The sequence below is a fragment of the Diprion similis genome, chromosome 1 (genome assembly GCF_021155765.1).
Source record: "Diprion similis isolate iyDipSimi1 chromosome 1, iyDipSimi1.1, whole genome shotgun sequence".
NCBI classification, from domain to species: domain Eukaryota; kingdom Metazoa; phylum Arthropoda; class Insecta; order Hymenoptera; family Diprionidae; genus Diprion; species Diprion similis.
In genome coordinates this window covers 13,866,107-13,885,554 of record NC_060105.1, presented here as the reverse complement: position 1 = coordinate 13,885,554, position 19,448 = coordinate 13,866,107, and the positions used below count along the sequence as shown (strand labels likewise).

General features: G+C 36.1%; 1 protein-coding gene across 2 annotated transcripts in view; it reads left to right on the top strand.

The window, feature by feature from the left end:
- The first annotated feature begins 523 nt into the window (after positions 1-523).
- Positions 524-19,448, top strand: part of LOC124407605 (DNA-directed RNA polymerase III subunit RPC2) — a 52,031-nt gene continuing 33,106 nt past the window's right edge. The window contains exons 1-6 of one of the 2 annotated variants that reach the window (XM_046883903.1): positions 524-642; positions 2,853-3,007; positions 3,084-3,260; positions 4,844-5,135; positions 5,381-5,538; positions 8,279-8,384. In XM_046883903.1, the coding sequence (XP_046739859.1) occupies positions 565-642; positions 2,853-3,007; positions 3,084-3,260; positions 4,844-5,135; positions 5,381-5,538; positions 8,279-8,384 (966 nt within the window). In that variant the 5' untranslated portion in view covers positions 524-564. The remainder of the gene's footprint in view (positions 643-2,852; positions 3,008-3,083; positions 3,261-4,843; positions 5,136-5,380; positions 5,539-8,278; positions 8,385-19,448) is intronic. The other variant, XM_046883911.1, reaches the window with a different exon arrangement.

Below are 19,448 nucleotides of genomic sequence, written 5' to 3'. Positions count from 1 at the left end.
CAACAAACATGGCCGATCGGAGCTACCGCATGTTGAATATTCACTGATTGCACTGTTCCACAATTTCTTTCACCCTTGCCAGGGAGATTCACACGTACAAAAGCACACACGTTATCCGGGAAAATTTATACTATCAGTTATTTCTTTGTAAACATGGCTCGATTCGTATACGCGTTTTTCATGTGACAGCAGCCCGTTTATGGTCCACAAGAAGTATGTTCCGATCTGTAGCTGACATCATTGGTTGGATCTAACAGAACAAGCCAATGAAATCAGCGGCCTTAGTTCACCGTTCAACGTTCAGAGGCGCTGCACGTATTTATGACGTCACGATTCGATATTTTCAAGTCACTTCAGCGGCACCTTAATATTCCCCTCTCTGTGCCGTTTTCCACTTACACGAAAGGGTATACAAGGCTTACTCCATACTGTATATGGTCCAAGATCCTGCGCAAAAGTGATTTTTATTTGGGTTCACGAGCCCTTGCTCTATTGGAAATTGAATGTCGTTTGCATTTTTTAGAAAATTGATGAATGTAATGATAGCCATACGACAGCGGTAAAATGGGTGAAATGAAATCAACCGATTTCAACAGTCTCAAAGGAACTGAAAAATTCAGAAAAGTAGCCAAACATATCGAGGTAAAACACCATCTCAAATATTTGTAGGTTATGACTTGACGTATCGTATATTTATCTTAAATGCTCTATAGTCCAGGAACTTTGGCATTTCACTTCGGAAAAGTCCAACCAAGCTAAAAATTGGTATACACTTACCTTTCAGCTCTCCAAATAAGGTGTGAAAAGTCCCCTGAATTCGGTTGTACGCATAATTTGTGACAGCCCAAAAACGGTGAAAAAAATTACCCTTTTTCGGTTTTTATCGAATATCTCCGTTCCTGTCGGTCTTACGGTATAAGATATACTTATAAAAAATAAAGAGCGGAAAATTTCCTACAAAAAAGGTCCAATAGAGTTTATTGATAGAATTGGTAGTTTTCACGTAATCTGGTATTTAAACTGCAATATAAATTTTGTATGGGTATTTAATTGCATGTAATAATCGAAATCGAGGTTTCTGTGCCGTATCTTCTCGTTTTGATGTTTTTATAGACATTCGGGTATAAATAATAGTATGTTTAATAATAGTATATAAAAATAGTACTATAAATAATAGTACATTTGTCCTATTCTAACATTATATAGATGTTGAGGTTTACCGTATAAAAATGGTATTTTCAATTGTGCAATATTAACGTTCCTGTTTATGATCTTCTTATTCTAACACTTAGAAGATGTAAAAGAGTACCTCAAAAAATAACGCTTGTCAGATTAGGTATAATCTAATATTTTTCTCAGTGAATATTTAGGAATAGATAACTAAAAAAAAATTAAGGTTGTTTATGTAACTAATTTCTGACAACTTATTCTCTTTCAGTTTCTTCCTCTTCTCTCTCGAATTGTTCTTGATTTTCCCACGAGACTGGTGGGAAATTCCGAGATTGCTCAGAATCATCAATAAAATCAGTTTCTGGGTCTTCCATATCGTCCGCTCAACTGTTACAGATTCGTCATCTGCGAGTGTTTTGTCACATATACCGCACAACTGTTCCATAATGAGTCATTACACTGAAAAAAAAAATTTCTTGAATTTATAAAAATTTATATTTAGTTGAATACGCACGGCAAAATATTTTTGGACATCAACAAAAATTTTGTCATTCCAACAGTATGTTTATCATTCCAACAAAATATACCGTTGAGGTTGCAAAAATTTAGTCAATATCGAAAAATATTTTTTTTTTAGTTATCTATTCCTAAATATTCACTAAGAAAAATATTAGATTATACCTAACCTGACAAACGTTATTTTTTGAGGTACTCTTTTACATCTTTTAGGTGTTAGAATAAGAAGATCATAAACAGGAACGTTAATATTGCACAATTGAATATACCATTTTTATACGGTAAACCACAACATCTATATAATGTTAGAATAGGACAAATGTACTATTATTTATAGTACTATTTTTATATACTATTATTAAACATACTATTATTTATACCCGAATGTCTATAAAAACATCAAAACGAGAAGATACGGCACAGAAACCTCGATTTCGATTATTACATGCAATTAAATACCCATACAAAATTTATATTGCAGTTTAAATACCAGATTACGTGAAAACTACCAATTCTATCAATAAACTCTATTGGACCTTTTTTGTAGGAAATTTTCCGCTCTTTATTTTTTATGAGTATACCTTATAACCGTAAGACCTACAGGAACGGAGATATTCGATAAAAACCGAAAAAAGGTAATTTTTTTCACCGTTTTTAGGCTGTTACAAGTTATGCGTACAACCGAATTCAGGGGTCTTTTCACACCTTATTTGGAGAGCTGAAAGGTAAGTGTATACCAATTTTCAGCTTGGTTGGACTTTTTCCGGAGATTAGCCCATTTTTTGTCTAAAGTTCCTGGACTACTACTATATACCGGGCGGGTATAATTGAACTCAGAAAAAAGGAATTTATGGTCTAACACTATTATCAGCAACTCGATTATGCATATTTTGTGCTGAAATTTGAACAAATTTTTCAACCTTACTAGAATTTTACACTCAACATTTTCAAACATTATCCACGAAAAATTGATTTTTTTTTTTCATAACTTTTAGAATGATTTTTTTGGGAAAATATGGGGTGAAATTCAAACTAGTCCCAAGAAATGAAAATCCTTAGTCAAGAAATGAGCTATTCATTACTTAGAAGTCTATAGAAACGTCTAGATATCCAAAGTTTGCCTGTTTACTTATTATGACAACTTTAATGTGTCTTATTTCACGTAGGATAAGTGGAAACTCGTCCCGGCGTTTCTCAAAGGCAAAGGTCTCGTGAAGCAGCACATTGATTCGTTCAATTATTTCATTAATGTTGAAATAAAAAAAATTGTCAAAGCAAACGAGAAAGTATTGAGCGATGCGGATTCTTTGTTCTATGTCAAGTAAGTAGAATTGTTTGTGAAAGTTATGCATAATAACATCGAAGCATTCGTAAATTATGTGTTTTTTGGATTACAGATATCTGAATGTATACATTGGCACGCCAGATGTTGAAGAAAGTTTCAATGTTAATCGCATAACAACGCCACATGAATGCCGACTCAGAGATCTAAATTATTCTGCTCCGATATCAGTGGACATTGAATATACCAGAGGCAATCAACGTATTATTAGAAATAGCTTGTTGATTGGAAGGTAATTGATGTGATTCAAAGTCAAGTTAAACGATCTATATTTTTCTTCATGAAATGATTCTTTCAAAGTATTTGATTTTTATGTTCTGTAACAATTTCCATTTTTGGGTTGCATTCCTCTTTTTCAATATCATCAAGAGGTCTGGTCACCCGAACTGCTCAGAAAATGGGTATATTCTAAAAAAATTCAAAAACTCAAATTACATTAAGTTTTCATCACGGTTGCATTCTTTACACTTCACAACTTGACCAATTGTCGAAAAAATAGTGGTGAGGTTTAGAATCCGATATTCAAAACTCACACTAACCGATACATCAATTTTGTGGCCAGACTTCAATTACTTTGGTGTATGATCAGTAGTATCCTTCCCCTGCTCCATTTCGAATCGATTTAGCAGGAAATTTCTTTTTTTTATACTCGTCGATTGATGCCTTCCAGACCTCGTCCCTTTTCATGCCCTTTCACCCCTCCTTTTTCTTGCATTTTGTACACGAAATTATAATTCATAAGTAGTGCTACATACTTGTATGCTATACATACAAAATCAGAAATAACGTATTCAGTCCTTAGGATAATTACATCAGATAGTTCCGAGTATAGAATTAGTGATGAGCAAAATTCGTCTTGGTCTTGCGGTCTTGGTCTTGGTCTTGCAAAAATGCAAGACCAAGACCAAGACCAACCTTGCAAGACTCGGGCTAAAACAAGACCGAACTGCAAGACTCTTGCAGTTTTGCAGTACACCTGTGCAATGTTTGAACTAAGTAAAGAATAAAGAAGGGTCTTTTAACTCCAGTTAGTACCGTAGGACTAACTAATATTAATTAACATAATTATAATACTATACTAATAATAGTAATAATACTAGTACAATTCTAGTAGGTACTTTGATTGAACGTAGATAATAGGTCTCGTGTAACAGAAGATATTTAGGTATGTTCCACATGATTAGACAAGTCACTATCTATTATCTTCTACTGTCTACATTGTATGAGTGGTCAAAAGCCACTGGCTGTCGTTACTTGCGAGCTATCGTAGGGTAGAAGAAAGCAAGACTGCAAGAATCTTGCGAAAATCTTCTGAAATTGCAAGACCAAGACCAAGACCAAGACTGACTGTGCAAGACCAAGACCAAGACCAAGACTGACTGTGCAAGACCGAGACCAAGACCAAGACTGACTGTGCAAGACCAAGACCAAGACCAAGACTGACTTGTAAAACCAAGACCAAGACCATGACTGCCAGAGTCTTGGTCTTGGTCTTGATTTTGCTCATCACTATATAGAATGCATGTGTTCAAAAGTAAACAATAAGACAGTTGCGTGTTCTAAGCTGTGCGTGTCGAGATCACTGGTCGAACCGTGCAATTGCCACACTCGCAACAGCTTGATCTTTTTAACAAAAAATACCTTTATGTTCCTCCACTCCGATGGTTCAGAATGAAAATCTTTGGTGTGACAAAGTGTGGATATGTATATAAAATTCACAATTACTCAGCCTAAGGCCATTCGTCAGTCATGTACATGCAATTAATAGAAATTATCGAATGGAAATTCGTAAACTGATGCTACTTTTTCTTTCAGAATGCCCATAATGTTGAGGAGCTCCAATTGTGTTCTGAACAACAAGTCCCACTTTGAGTTGGCAAAAATGAACGAGTGCCCTCATGATCCGGGTGGTTATTTTGTTATAAATGGGCAGGAAAAGGTGATTTTGATCCAAGAACAGAAATTAAGAAACAGGATTATTCTGGAGGAAGATAACAAAGGTTGTATTGTCAGTTCATGCAACAGTTCCACCCATGAACGAAAAACTAAAACAAACGTTGTTGGGAAAGGTGGAAAATATTATATGAGACATAATATTTTTCAAGACGTACGTATTCTTTGTTCTGATGCCTGCAAGTTCTTGTATTTCTACTCTTATAGTTTGTGTTGTACTCACGTCCATTGACTGAAGATTGCTAATGACAGATTTGCTTACTTCAGAGTAACACCCATCACTGACTGTCTTTACCAATCTTCAGTCAACGTCATGTCTTGCCACACAATGTCTTAAACATTCCAATAGATACGCTAGCGATATCTGCTTTTTGGTCAACTCCTAAATAACTTTTCCAGGACATTCCTATTGTAACAGTATTTAAGGCTATGGGCATTGTTTCTGATCAAGAAATAATGCAACTGATAGGAACTGAAGAAGAATACATGAGAAGGTTTTCGGCTTCGTTAGAAGAATGTCACACAGCAAATGTTTTCACACAAGATCAAGCTATCAGGTACGGCATAAAAGATCCTTCCTCTTTAGTGCTACACTTCTTTTTGAAGTTTCGTGCACTGTGGGAGCAGCATCGTTATTATTAATATATTTAAAACAACAGTACTAGTTTTTTCACGCTAAAATCAATTTATGCAGTTAATCTTCACAAACGCAAGTGAAAATTGTCTCGTATCTTCTTGCCTTTCCTTTAACGTACGGATACTTAAATTCATTCTGACCCTTTCAATATCTCTAGTAATTCTATGACCCACATAGGCAGATTATCAACAATTTCCATGCCAAAAGCTACAACGTTACTACAAATTTTCATGAAATTTTTAATGCAGTTTGGACAGATATTAGGTTCTTCATAGTAAGTTGTAGTCAAAAAGCCTGGAATTTCATAATTTAGTAATTGAATGACATATCCCTGGTGGAAATAATTTCGACGCTTATCTAAGAATTTGATTTATAACGATTAAGTAAAGAAATTCGGACACTTTCCTAGTTCTGTCATATAATTTTTAGTAGGTTGTCGTACTTTTCTTGTAGATTATCGTCGTAATTTATAGATAACTAGCTGGTCCGGCGAACTTCCTACCACCCAACAGTCAATGAATGTCGTGTTAAATTTTAGCTAAACTTAATTCAGAGTTTTATTGACGTAATAAAATGAATACAAAAAATTTATTAAGTTCAATAGTTTATCTATATATATTAGACTGTTTCAAAATAAATCGATAATTTTTTTTCTTTTGCTTTACACAATCTTAAACTATACTTGGACATCAAAAAATAATCCTCGCGAAAGGAGGGGCCGGTCCTTCAAGATTTAGAGGTGTCTCATCGGACTTTCGTCTTTTTTTATTTCGTTAATACGTAAATAATTAATTTGCATGGATGGAACAAACATTTTTCTTGTCCTAAAATGATGAATATATTCCAAATTTATGTATAAATACTGAATATACTAGAAAAAACGATCTTGATGATCGCAGCAACCATTATCGGTCGATATATACGTCAATAAATGCAAAAACAAAAAAAAAAAAAAAAATACAAGAATCTCTGTAAAATTGAATTTTTCACTATCGTCAATAATCTTCAATGAATACATTCATTGATACTTATTCAGCGGTCATTTCAACAATGTGAATTGCCCCATGATTTCCCGGATGAGCCTCTCATACAATGGGAATCTACTGGAAGCTTTCAAACGTGCTTCAGGGTTTTCTCACAAATGAAAGTAGTAAATGATTCAGCTGAACGTGGACAGCCCTTGTCGAGGAGTATAATAATTTGTTAACTAATAATGAGGAACAAAAACAATATTCGTTTCAAATAGTTCAAGACCACAAAAAAAAATACCCCAATTGCAATAAGTCAAGTTTTTTGTAGCCGAAAATGATAATCGTAACAGCGTATCAATGAATGTATTTATTGAAGATTATTGACGATAGTGAATTCTTGATTCTTGTATTTTTTTTCTTTTGTTTTTTGTATTTATCGACGTATATATCGACCGATAATGGTTGCTGCGATCATCAAGATCGTTTTTTCTAGTATATTCAGTATTTATACATAAGTTTGGAATATATTCATCATTTTAGGACAAGAAAAATGTTTGTTCCATCCATGCAAATTAATTATTTACGTATTAACGAAATAAAAAAAGACAAAAGTCCGATGAGCCACCTCTAAATCTTGAAGGACCGGCCCCTTCTTTCGCGAGGATTATTTTTTAATGTCCGAGTATAGTTTAAGATTGTGTAAAGCAAAAAGAAAAATTATCGATTTATTTGAAACAGTCTAATATATATATATATATATATTTATATATAATATATATATTTATATATATATATATATATTATATATATGTATATAAAACAAAGTCTGGTTAGTTAATCATAAAAATCGGTTCAGCCGTTCTTGAGGTGTAAGTGGTGTGACTAACCCGACTTTATTTTATATATATAGATAATAATTGTAGAATGGCTCGCATTTATGCGATAATTTTTTTATATCAAATGTTGAAACAGGTGTTGCAGAATATCGACAAATGAAATAATAAATTTAGTTTTTGCATAAAACTTGTGACATGGTGAATTCAAAAATATACGATACATTCTCTAAATTCGTCTAGAATCTGGCACATACTAAAAAGATAAGATGACCAGTCTTCGAATGTAGATCCTAATTCTGCTAGGTAATTAAGTTGTTTGCCATTAGTTATCCTTGCGAGAGAGATGCAACATCTATCGGTGGTTAAAAAATTTACGGAACTTTTCAACGAAATTCTAAGAATACTAAGATAAAAAGAATTGATGTTGTTTGAGTGCAAAGTTGTAGTTATCTTTTTTTAGCAAATTGTACATTTTCATAATTCTTTATAGAAACTGGTCGTTTTTTTAACGAAATTCCACGAGCGTATATGAAAAAAAAAAATTATTTTGTCCGTGTTGGAAATTCTACTCATCGTTTATAAAAAATAGTAGTCTCTTATAATTTTTCGTAGAAATTTGTAATTTTCTATGCAAAATACTACAATTTTCAACGATTTTTCACAATGTTCCACGCTTTTGGATAATTTGTTGCGATTTTCGAATATTTCCTAAAATTTTCAAATATCTGGACTTTATTGTAGTTCTGCGTAGAAATCATTTTCATTGAATGTAATGCATTTTCATTGCAACTCGTTAATTTCTATTAAGAAACCTGTATTTAAGAATGATATCAAGATATAATTTATTTTACAGGTATTTAAGCAATAAAAGAAAACAGAAGCGATTTCCCTCTAGTAAAATGGGCCTTGTTGATGAAATAAAGGATATCTTGGCAATAAACATCCTCTCACATGTTCCGGTAAGTATGAACCGTGCGACACTAACAGGCACTGCCCTTTGTTGTGATACATCAAATATTTTTCTGTGAAATTGTGCAGTTTGATAGCACTGGTAGTCACAGGCAGCGTCTAGAGCTTACAGTAGAGCAATATAAGTACTACTAGGAGGGAGCCTCCTATCTCTTCCCATAAGTGGGAAGTACCTGATAAGATGATGTTTTGTCTCTTTCATGGATAATCTGATTGGACGAAATCACTTTACTCATGTGACCAGTTGGATACGTGAAACGTGAAGCAGAAAGAGGGAGGATATCATCCTACGGTTTTTCTCTCTGCCTTCCCGCTTGTCACCAAAATTGCTCCCTCCAGGTACATATTATATGCTTTAACGCGATGTAGCAGTGCTACCCAGGGGCGGATTAAGCTTAACCGCCGCCCTAGGCTTGCGTGCAAAAGCCGCCGTTTCAGCCGCCCAATAGCTGAAGTAGGGTTATAGGTTACGCCTATCCAGTTTTCACACGCCTAGCTTTTCTGTTTACAAAAGTATCAATTCGATCATCACAATTCAATGATCCCAATACTAGTTGCCAGAAGCTACGTTCACCAGAACAGTTTGTAATAGGAGTACAAACGCAAATGCGTAGCGCTATATCAACATTTGGAAATTCGGTATGTAAGTCTTCCTCTTGCAGCCACTTCAATAAAGTCAAGGCAGTATCTTGGTTTTCCCGAGTCGCAGATAAATGAAACTGCAGTTGAAGACATTCCTCGACAAAATCCTGCTCGAGATCATCAACACAGATATTCTTTAACGCATTTGCTTTATCTCTCACTTCTTCCACGCTGAGGTTCCTTAAATTTGTGAGAAAAGCAAACTTTTCGTGAAACCGATGATATGCCTCTCGTCGTTTTCCAAGCTCGCACAGAAGCCTATCAACGATGACAAAAAATGTGGAGACTCGTAGTTTTTTTCGGCCAGTTATATGTACTCCTTCTTCGGACTCGTCCGGTCGGAGCTTTCGCTTCTTTTTTCTTTTGGTTTCATCTTCGAACTCTTGAGCCACGGATATCTTCATTGCCTTCTCTTCTATTTCATCAAATTTTTCACGGGTGTTAGAAACTAGAGCGATTAATGAATCGTAGAGCTGAACAACGTTGTGTATATCAACATTCACAGCTTGTAAAGCTTTATTCACTACGTCGAAAGGCCTGAGCAGAGAACTCCAAAAAACTGTCATGAAAGCGGTTTCCAAACGATCAAGCTTCAATCGTATGCCTTGAGCTTCGCATGTAACTGTTGCTTTCTGTTGTGTATCATTTTCAATGTGAAGGAGTGCGTTATGAATTTCTGCCTAGGATTCGTATAGGCCCCTGCAAGCATCTGAGCGAGCTGACCACCGAGTCGTCGACAAGCTCTTGACTGTGACCGTTTGCTTTGAACATTGCTTAGATCGACATTCAGATGATCAAATTTCCCAACGATGTGTCGACGCTGTGAAAAAATTGTACAGTTCCTGCAACAGTGCAGAGAATCCACAACCCTCTTCTGAACTCTCTGCGGCAGACTCCCCTACCAGATTTAGCGAGTGAGCTGCACACGGAACGTATTCTGCTTGTGGGATGATTTTTCTAATTTGGGCTTGCAGTCCGTTATATATGCCTGACATGTTCGAAGCGTTGTCGTACGATTGGCCTCTGCAGTTCGTGATGTCGATTCCCAGTTTTTCCAATGTTGATGTGATAGTATTGGCTATGTCTTGCGCCTTATGTCCCGCGTTCGGCATAAATTTAAGGAAACGCTCAACCGGCGAACCATTGCCTTGTACGTACCGAACCACAAGCACGAGTTGATCGATGTGTGATATATCAGGTGTCGAATCAACAATGATCGAGAAGTATTTGGCTGACTTAATTTCTTCTAAAATGGTTCTTGTCACTTTTTCCGCGATAAGTCTGATGAACTCCTCACAGGTCGTGGACGACAGATACGACGTCTGTCCTCTATCCTCTAAAAAGGGATCGAATTCAGCGATACGTTCTAATGCCATCATATAATTTCCATTCTGCTGCGATGCAAATTTTTCGTCATGACCTCTGAAAGGTAACCCCCGTGAAGCCAGAGCTTTCACGGATGCTACTACTCGTCTCAACACCTTCTTCCAATACGAAATCTCGTCATCAAGCTGTGCCGTCAGTTGTTTATCAATACGACCAAGAAGTTGTCCTCTGTTTTTCATATCTAAGATAGCCAGTTGTTTATGGGAGGATGAGTTTTCATGATTTGCTACTCGGGAGATAGCATTTTTTCAATCATCATATCCTTGTTCGTCCACAATAGGCTCGCCCCGTACTTTCCGAATAAATTAAACATTTTCGAGGAGCTTTTTGTCCATTCAATATCTGGCGTTGAAACAAAGATTTCGAAAAATAGCGAGTTTGGTCACTGTAGACACGTTTGCTACGTGAAAAGTCCGCGTCCATATTTTGTTGTACACCGTTCATGGCTATGTGGTCCTTAATTATGTTATTAATGGTCCACTCAGCTGGATCGTTACTCACTAGGGTTTGCAGCTTTGTTCGAGTATTCTCTTGCGATTCTGACAGAAGATCAGTGCTAGTACTATAACCTTCTTTGTTTGTCAAAGGTATAATATGACTTTCATCAATACTCGTACTCAGAGATCGGACATTTTCTCCATTGCGACAAGAACTCTCACTTGAATTTTCCATCTCTCCTTTGGCATTACTGACCGTGGTTTCGCTCGAAACTTCAGTAGGTTGATGACTGGTATTTGCAATTGGCAGAGAAGTGGAAGTATCATTCGCTGGATGGTTTGCACTGCCCAAGTTCTATTGAAAAATTGGTCCAATTTTCTCGTCTTCTTGAGCACATCATCTTGTTTTTCTGCCTTTTCTTGGCTCGTTTTCGGTATTCGGCACCACTTAATTTTTGCCGCCCATCACTCATTATTCCAATGAAAAAAATGCAAACACACTGCTTACTGGCTGCACTGTACACGCTGGATTTCAACCGGATAAGGTAGAAAATATAATTATTGCACACTTTTTATCTAAGTTATTGTCCAGGCTATATATTAGGTGGTTCACTTTCGATTCTTTTTTTAATTTTTTGGGTGAACTGGACATATTATTTCAAATTACAGGGAAAAATTGGTTTAAAACGTGGATACGAACAACAAATATTGAAAAGGGGGTGCCGTATATCAAAAAATAAAAATAAAATAAGAATTTACTTACCTGAGCTTTGTATTTGTGTGACCAAAATTACATGTTAAAAGGATTGAATGAAAAACAAAATTATTTCAAATATAGTGGAAATAGTACCATTTAATCTTTTATTAAAACTGTTGATAGCAATAACACGCGTCCGCGTTTTTCTCTGAGAGTTTTTTTTTACTGGAGTGTTAATGCTCGTGAAAGTAGTCCTGAATGTAAAATAAAATGTCATTCACACGATATACACCACGCCACCGCATTTAGCAGATTCAGATAAAACCGTTTTTAAATGGCAAATAGGTGCAAACTATAGGTTGAATGAACTAAAATCACCTATATCTAAAGTTTTGATTACATTGATCGAGAGTGGTCTTGTTGCCCTTGATATTCGGATTGTTTTAGTAAGATTTGATGTCAACGACCCCAGAGTAAGCGTGGTTTTTCGCAATTGGCTCTAGTTATTTATTTCATCGATATTCTCATACATGAGTTGTAATATTTGAATGCGATATTAGACTTTTTTCAATGTCTAAGGATTTAAAAAAAAGCTGCACAGCGCGAAAAAAAAAAATTTGTTGCCCTGATTATTTCTGTGAATTTTGTAGAATTTAAGAATAAAATCAACGTGATATTATAAACGATTCCTTTCTCGTTTTTAATACTCGTTTCTTCAATTACCAATCGGGTACGGAACAGAGATTTTGAAAACACGTGAAATCGTAAAGTTATGCCGCTTTTTTGTCTCGGAATTTTGCATGTTTGTCTCAGATATTTTTTAAAACACGTCAAAAGGATTTTTATTTTTGAGATGCGCGATCCATACTGCATACTTCAAAGTGTGTGCAAAAAAATAATCACTCGAATGAAAAATTTTGTTTGGCCGTGATGCAATTTGCACTTGAGGCTCTGAATATTTAAAAGAAACCAATATCTCGAAAACGGTTCGATCAGCCATAACCGCGTTTTGCATACTTCATTATGCTCACATAAACATTCATTCCCAAAATTATTAAGACTACTCAACAAGTTCTGTACTCATTGCGAAAGATTGAAAAAAAAACACTTTTTAGAAATCAGCCGGCGCTGCGCATTCAATTTCGATTTGTCGAACATAGGGCGGGTCCCATTTTGTAGGAAATTTCTTCACGAACCAAATGGCATGCATCAGTTTTTTCGAAATTCGCATGGAAACGGAGATATTCACGAAAATGTGTCGCAATTTTCATAAATCGATTTTTTAACAATTGTTGCACAACTTTTTTAAACTGTGGATAGTTATTTTCTTAATATCTATGTTACGAAGAAGCGATTGCAAAAAAAAAACTCATATTTCGGTTTTCCACTCCTTTTGCCAATTCAACTGGACCACCAGGCGAGGAGAGGAGCCCATGCTTATGACCCGTGTACGTAGTTCAGAGAACGTTATACTCGACTTACACTGCAAACCACATCGTCTTTCGCGAAACATCACTTCGGATCAACTGAGACTTATAAGCTTACAATTAGTCTGATGCAATGTACGACTGACCTGCCATCTTTGCCGCTTTCACGTTAACTTACAAGGAATTCACGCCCATACATTACGTCATACGACTGACCATATATATATATATATATATTCTTATACATCGTACGACTCACCTGCCATCTTCGCAGAATTTTACGTCACCTTACAAGGGATTCACGCTCATATTTACATATATATATATATATATATATAAGAATGAACTCATAAGACTCAGTGGATCAGAAATGGGTCAGTCGTCGCGATAGCCGTATGTGGTCTGCGGTGTGAGTCAAGGATAACACGCTCTGAACTACGTACACGGGTCATAAGCATGGGCTAAGGAGGCCAGTAGTAGACTTGAACATGAGTTCTATTCAACAGCCGTGTCAAATCGCCAATTTTGTTGTAGGTAGTTTGGACGTCAAAGAATATAGTGTGAAATTTGTGGGATTGCGAAATGACGACTTTTGGCCGAAAAAATTATTTAAATAAACAAATGTCACTATTTTGATGTTATTATCTTTGGAATGAGATTTATCGAAGAATATTTCCCACAAAAATGTGCGCCGTAATGAAATCTACAAAATAAGTCCTATGCAAAAATTATGTGGAATTATTAGTTTGGCGGTAAATCACTGTTAAACAACAATTTTTCAAAAAATTTATTACTGTATTCACGTGGTTTATTTATAAAGTACTGTTCTCAAACTCATGCACCACCTAAAAGAAACTGTCCTGAAGAGATATCTGTAAGTTTTATCCAGCCATGTTATATAGTTTAGCAATAATGACCGATTTCCGAGAATCCGGCGTGTCGATAAAGCACTTGTTCCACAAGGCCGCGAAGTTCGAAGAACGTTCGGATTAGTCCATCATTGACCGACAAACGACCGACGAACGATTGCAAAAAGAATTAATCCAATCCACACACATGGAGGGCTAACTGTATGGAGGTTATGAAACTCGTCATTCCCGTGTATTCGGCTGTTGCAAAACTCGCGCACCACCCTGCGCTGCTTCAATGTACTAAACCGCGAATGGCGGTGCTTCAACGTATTTCAGTTGATTTATGATGGATGGGTTGATAATACAAGTCGTATGTTTGACCCTTTTTCAAGACAAACCACAAACCACAGTGACTACACCACTTGTATGCTTCAACACTTTGCATAAATTCATTCAATCACTTCAAATTTATAAATAAATAATTTACTGTCACAAAATTATATCACAGAAATACAAATTATATACAATATGTACTAGGCGAAAGAAGTCAGATAGTGAATGTATCAAGATTATGCATTGTTTTTGAACTCTATGTATTCTTTACCGAGAACTTGACTTAAAATGTTTTTCACGATATATCTGTGCTTGTCTAAAAACTTTATTAGTACTGTTAGTATATCTAACTTCTTTCCATCTAAGATTTTATTTGCATTTGTACAGAATGTATGGACGCGTAGGGACATGGAAAATTGTTTAAAGTTATTCTGGACTTCCAACGCATGAGCAGAGCAACCAAACCACCCAAGACAATCCTCTTCATCCAGTTTTGCTTTGAGATTATTAAATAAATTTCTTCTAAAACTAATCGATGGAAGCAAGCGATGGATGATTTTATCAAATTTTTGGAAGGAAGTTGAAAAATTGTCGCTAACGTACATCAAGGCATGTACTTCTTCATCAAACTCTCTACTTTCTAATTCTCCGTGCAAATCTGGCAAAGGTTCCATTGCTAGGATGCTCGATTTGCACTGTGAACAGGCTTGCACAAATTTCAAAAGTCTGCGTGCTACATATATTTTGCTGTATAAGCGTACGCAGTTTCAAATATTTCAAATTAGGTTCTAGTTTCATTTCATCCCAAACCAAAGTCACCAATTTGTCTTGTCGGTTTGTTAAAGTGGAAACAGCTTTTTTTTTGAACATTTTAATAGTGTACGGTTGAGACCGGTATCTAACTTTAACCTACTCAACATTTCTACAAGAGTTCGTGTCGAAGATAATGGGAACATCGATTTCCAAACACAATAACCTCTTCCAGAGGATTTGTATAAAGCCAAAGCAAGTGACTTTTCTTCAATAGTAAATCTTCCATCTTTAACATTTTTATTGACATTACATAATTGTAATTTCATAAGCATTATTTGTTTGGAAGTTAATTTGTCAAAAAGGGACTTGATGTTATTTTTTTCAGAATATTCAGTTGCAGCTACGAGACGTTTTTTGAATCATAAATTTCTACGTCTGTATATGTCTGCTTTTTCTCGAACTGGCTAGCTTGTTTATATAAATGCCTTGCTCTAGGAGTCAAATGTGTTTGGCATGATACAAACCTCAGCAAACTGGATCGTTTTCGTTTTATTGCATTAATGTTAGTTGTGTCTGGCGACTTCTGAATAACATTGAGCAAAGGATCATTGATGAAACTCGTGTGTTTCATCAAGGTTCTCTGGCAATACAGAACTACTTGGAAAATCCGATATACTGGAAGGGGTTACTTTCCTGATATTCGGATTATCCTGCAGTGGTATTTTAAGCTCTTGTTGTTCAAGCTCCCTCGATGGTTAAAGTTGGTTGGGCACAGCATCAGGTTTTAATGTTGCTTTTCCCACTAGTGGTACATAACAATCCGACGAAAAATGAAGCGTACAAACTACGAAACTTTTATTTAATATAACAGGGTCTATGCTCGTAATATCTGGATTGTTAATTTTCTCTAACCAAGCTAGCTTTCGTCGCATTTTTAGGTATTCGGTGAGTAGTGGTCATGTTATTATTCGCATCTGGTAAGTTTTCTTACTGGACTTACAGCCATATAAAGACCTTTCATGTCCTGTCTTGCCAATAATTACTACAATATGATGCTCGTTTATACGTACTACATTAACATTACAGCCGTTGAGTTGAAAAATCACAAAAAAAAAAAAACAAAAATAAAAATGTTTCCATCGATGTTTAAATGACTTATATCGGTCTGGTTTTTCTGCCGGTAATCGCATACGCGTGTCGGCTTGTAGCTAGTTTTAGCCAGTTTTTGACAGCTGAAGCGATATTGAGATCCGATGATTCTAGGTTTCACCTGAAAGCCACCTTTGTAGCCTCTGAAAAAAATTGGAGGAAATCCGATTCAGAAATCAACGTATCAGAAAACAAACTAGTACTCGAATTCAACATAATTTATAACACAGTATAATTTAAAAATTGTTATATCTCAAATATTTCAAAACTTGTTAGTCATAATTTCCTATCGAAGCACGCCAAACAGAGGTTATTCGTTTGGATGATAATAAAAGTGATGAAGATTTCTGAAGGTAATATATAGGGTACATTAATCTTGAGAGTCCAATAGAGAAATCGTGAAAGTTTCAGAAATGGATTCTTTATCAAGTGATGATACAAAATTTCGATTTTTAATTGAATTCCCTGACTTTTCCCCAACCTTTTCCTAACTGATACCGACGTTATGCACGTCAAAAAATTAGAAAATTATTTGAATTCTTTTGTTTTAATTCATTTGTACGATAAATATGCCATTGTTAAAACCAACGAAAAGGGATAGATTATTATTTTCCCCGACTCATTCGCGAATTCCCTGACTTTTCCCGGTTTTCCCCACCACCACCACTTTATTGATATCACTGTAACCAACTCCATTTTTATCCTGTAGTCCGAAAGAAAAGAATTGGGAATTGATTTAATATTGATATTTTGATGTAAGATATGGGAACGTGAAAAAAACAGTATTTGAAAATCCTACTATATATTTCTGTACATGCATCTATTTGTGTCTATCTGACCTTCTACCAGTATAACTTCAGCTATTTGTCTTAAGGTGCATATAAAGACCCGTCGTACACCTCGAAAACGCGGGGATGCAAAACTCCTATACCGCTCAAGCGATCAGAGTGAAACTTGGGCAGTTAATGCCTTATTTTGGCAAAAAGTGGAGCGTCTTTTTACTTTTTCAAAATTTTGAAAGAAATTTTACAGATTGGTTACTACTCACAAAAATTGACCAAATTTTCACAGTTTCACTGAATTGATCGAACTATCCGGTATGATGCCACTTGGCCGTGATGAAACACACATTTTGAGCCCAGTCCCATGAGATTTGATGGTGAATGGACGAAATGGCAGCTGATCTGGTTTTCGATTACGAAGAACTGCGAAATCTCATTTTGGCGACATTTGTTACCGACCTTTCATGCATGCCGGTAATGTCTTACCGACATTACACGCATACATTACCGGCATGCGCGTAATATCGGTAACAAATGTCACCAAAATGAGATTTCGGTGTACTTCGTAATCGAAAACCAGATCAGCTGCCATTTCACCATCAAATCTCATGAGACCGGGCTCAAAATGTGTGTTTCATCACCGCCGAGTGGCATCATACCGGATAGGTCGATCCATTCAGTGCAACTGTGAAAATTTGGCCAATTTTTGTGAGTGGTAACCAATCTGTAAAGTAAAAAGACCCTCCACTTTTTGCCAAAATAAGGCATTAACTGCCCAAGTTTCACTCTGATCGCTTGAGCGGTATAGGAGTTTTGCATCCCCGCGTTTTCGAGGTGTACAACGGGTATTTATATGCTTCCTTAACCATGATGGTACTTCGTAATATTGCCTAATTTTACGACGGAGAGTTTCGTACTATTTTACCTAGAAAAATGATTTTTGTAATCTTTCGTAGAAGGAAATGATGTTTTCACTTGTTTAGCTGGTGAAACCTTTTTTGCACTCTCACAGTTTATCTATGACTGAGTAAAATTCTTCAAAAATGTTCTCATATACACGGTTATCCAAAGTTCGTAACTGATACTACACCCATTGCACACTGTACAATAAATTTTACGTTTTATGAACCAGCTGTTGAAATCGAAGTGTGCTGTAACACATAACTACACATAATTTCAAAAAAGAAACGATGGATTTGCTGCTTACCATTTAGGATTTTCATAAAGTTTGTCTTTTTGAAACATTTTTTTTCTCGTCCTGCCCAGTTATACATCATAGCCAGACTGTTTGACATCACAAATTTCAGCATGTTCATCACGGCTGGTCGTTGTGATAGTCCGCCTACTGATGCGAGCTTCTGGATCTAAAGAAAAAAAATCGAATGAGATTTTTAAAACTGTACATGGTGACATTTTTCCGTTCACTCTTGAAATTGTCCGTCTTTCAGTTTACCTGGGATTTGTTGGAGTGTAAAATTATGTATTCAAATAGCGGTAATTCGAAATTCTATTTAGGACCTAAGAATCCTGTGATCTGTATCTGGTAAGTTAATGCTGCTGAAGTCATTTTTCACCCCTTTCATTCATAGCACGTATGTAATTACTCCAACTGAAACAATTTTTTCTAACACAATAGTCCTTAAAAATTCCAAATTTTTGGATTGTGATGAATTTAAATCAAGTAAGGATTATCAGAACAACTTACCAGATATGTGCGATGCTCCTCGTTTTCCAGCATCTCATTTAACTCATCAAAGATATCTGATGAGGCAATTGGAAAATCTGGGAAACCTCGCGGTATCGTACAGCTTTGTACTTGAGATAGCGTTTATCTGTAAGATCTGGCCAAGAATTATCTGGTTTTGATCAACGGCCGCGCTTATTCTTTCCAAATAACGAAAAGTATTTTCTTCAAGTGTCAGGCCCGAAGCACCAGGCGTTGAATCTACTATACTAGTACGTGGCGTGCCAACTGCATTATCTGCATCGAAGGAACTTCTTTGCGGCGTTGAGTTTTTTGAACGTGACATCTGAACTTGATCATTCCTATCGATGATAATTCTTTTTGGCGTTGAGTTTAGATTCGTACGAGGAGTCGTAATACCCGTAGTGGTAGCTAAGCTAGATGGTTGGGTGGTGCGATACATCTCCGTGTTTATGGAAATATCATAACCCTCGGCGGTAATGGAACAGTTCTGTCCCAAGCCCGTCAAACTTCTCTCTAATCGCGCGATGTTTGGTGATTCGTTTTCTTCATTTGAACTTAGTATCCGTGAACCGGCTACGGAATTGTCGCTGCTACTCGATTCAGCATACTTAGGCCGTTTATTTTTTTTGTGGCGCTTATCCCGTTTGTGTCTTTTTTTGTTCGCTTTTTTGGAATCTCAGGTACTGAAAGCTGATCGCCTTGATCAGGAATATCGTCGTTCATCACAATCTTTTGCGCAATTGGTTGAAATGCAATTCCATCTTCGGAAGTGCCTTTTTCTATCACGTCAGCCATGTACGCTACAGCTGAGTCGTAGTCCACTGGAACGTAACAAATATGTTGTCCAATAAACTTTCATGAACGGCTAGAGATAATAAACCTATAAATA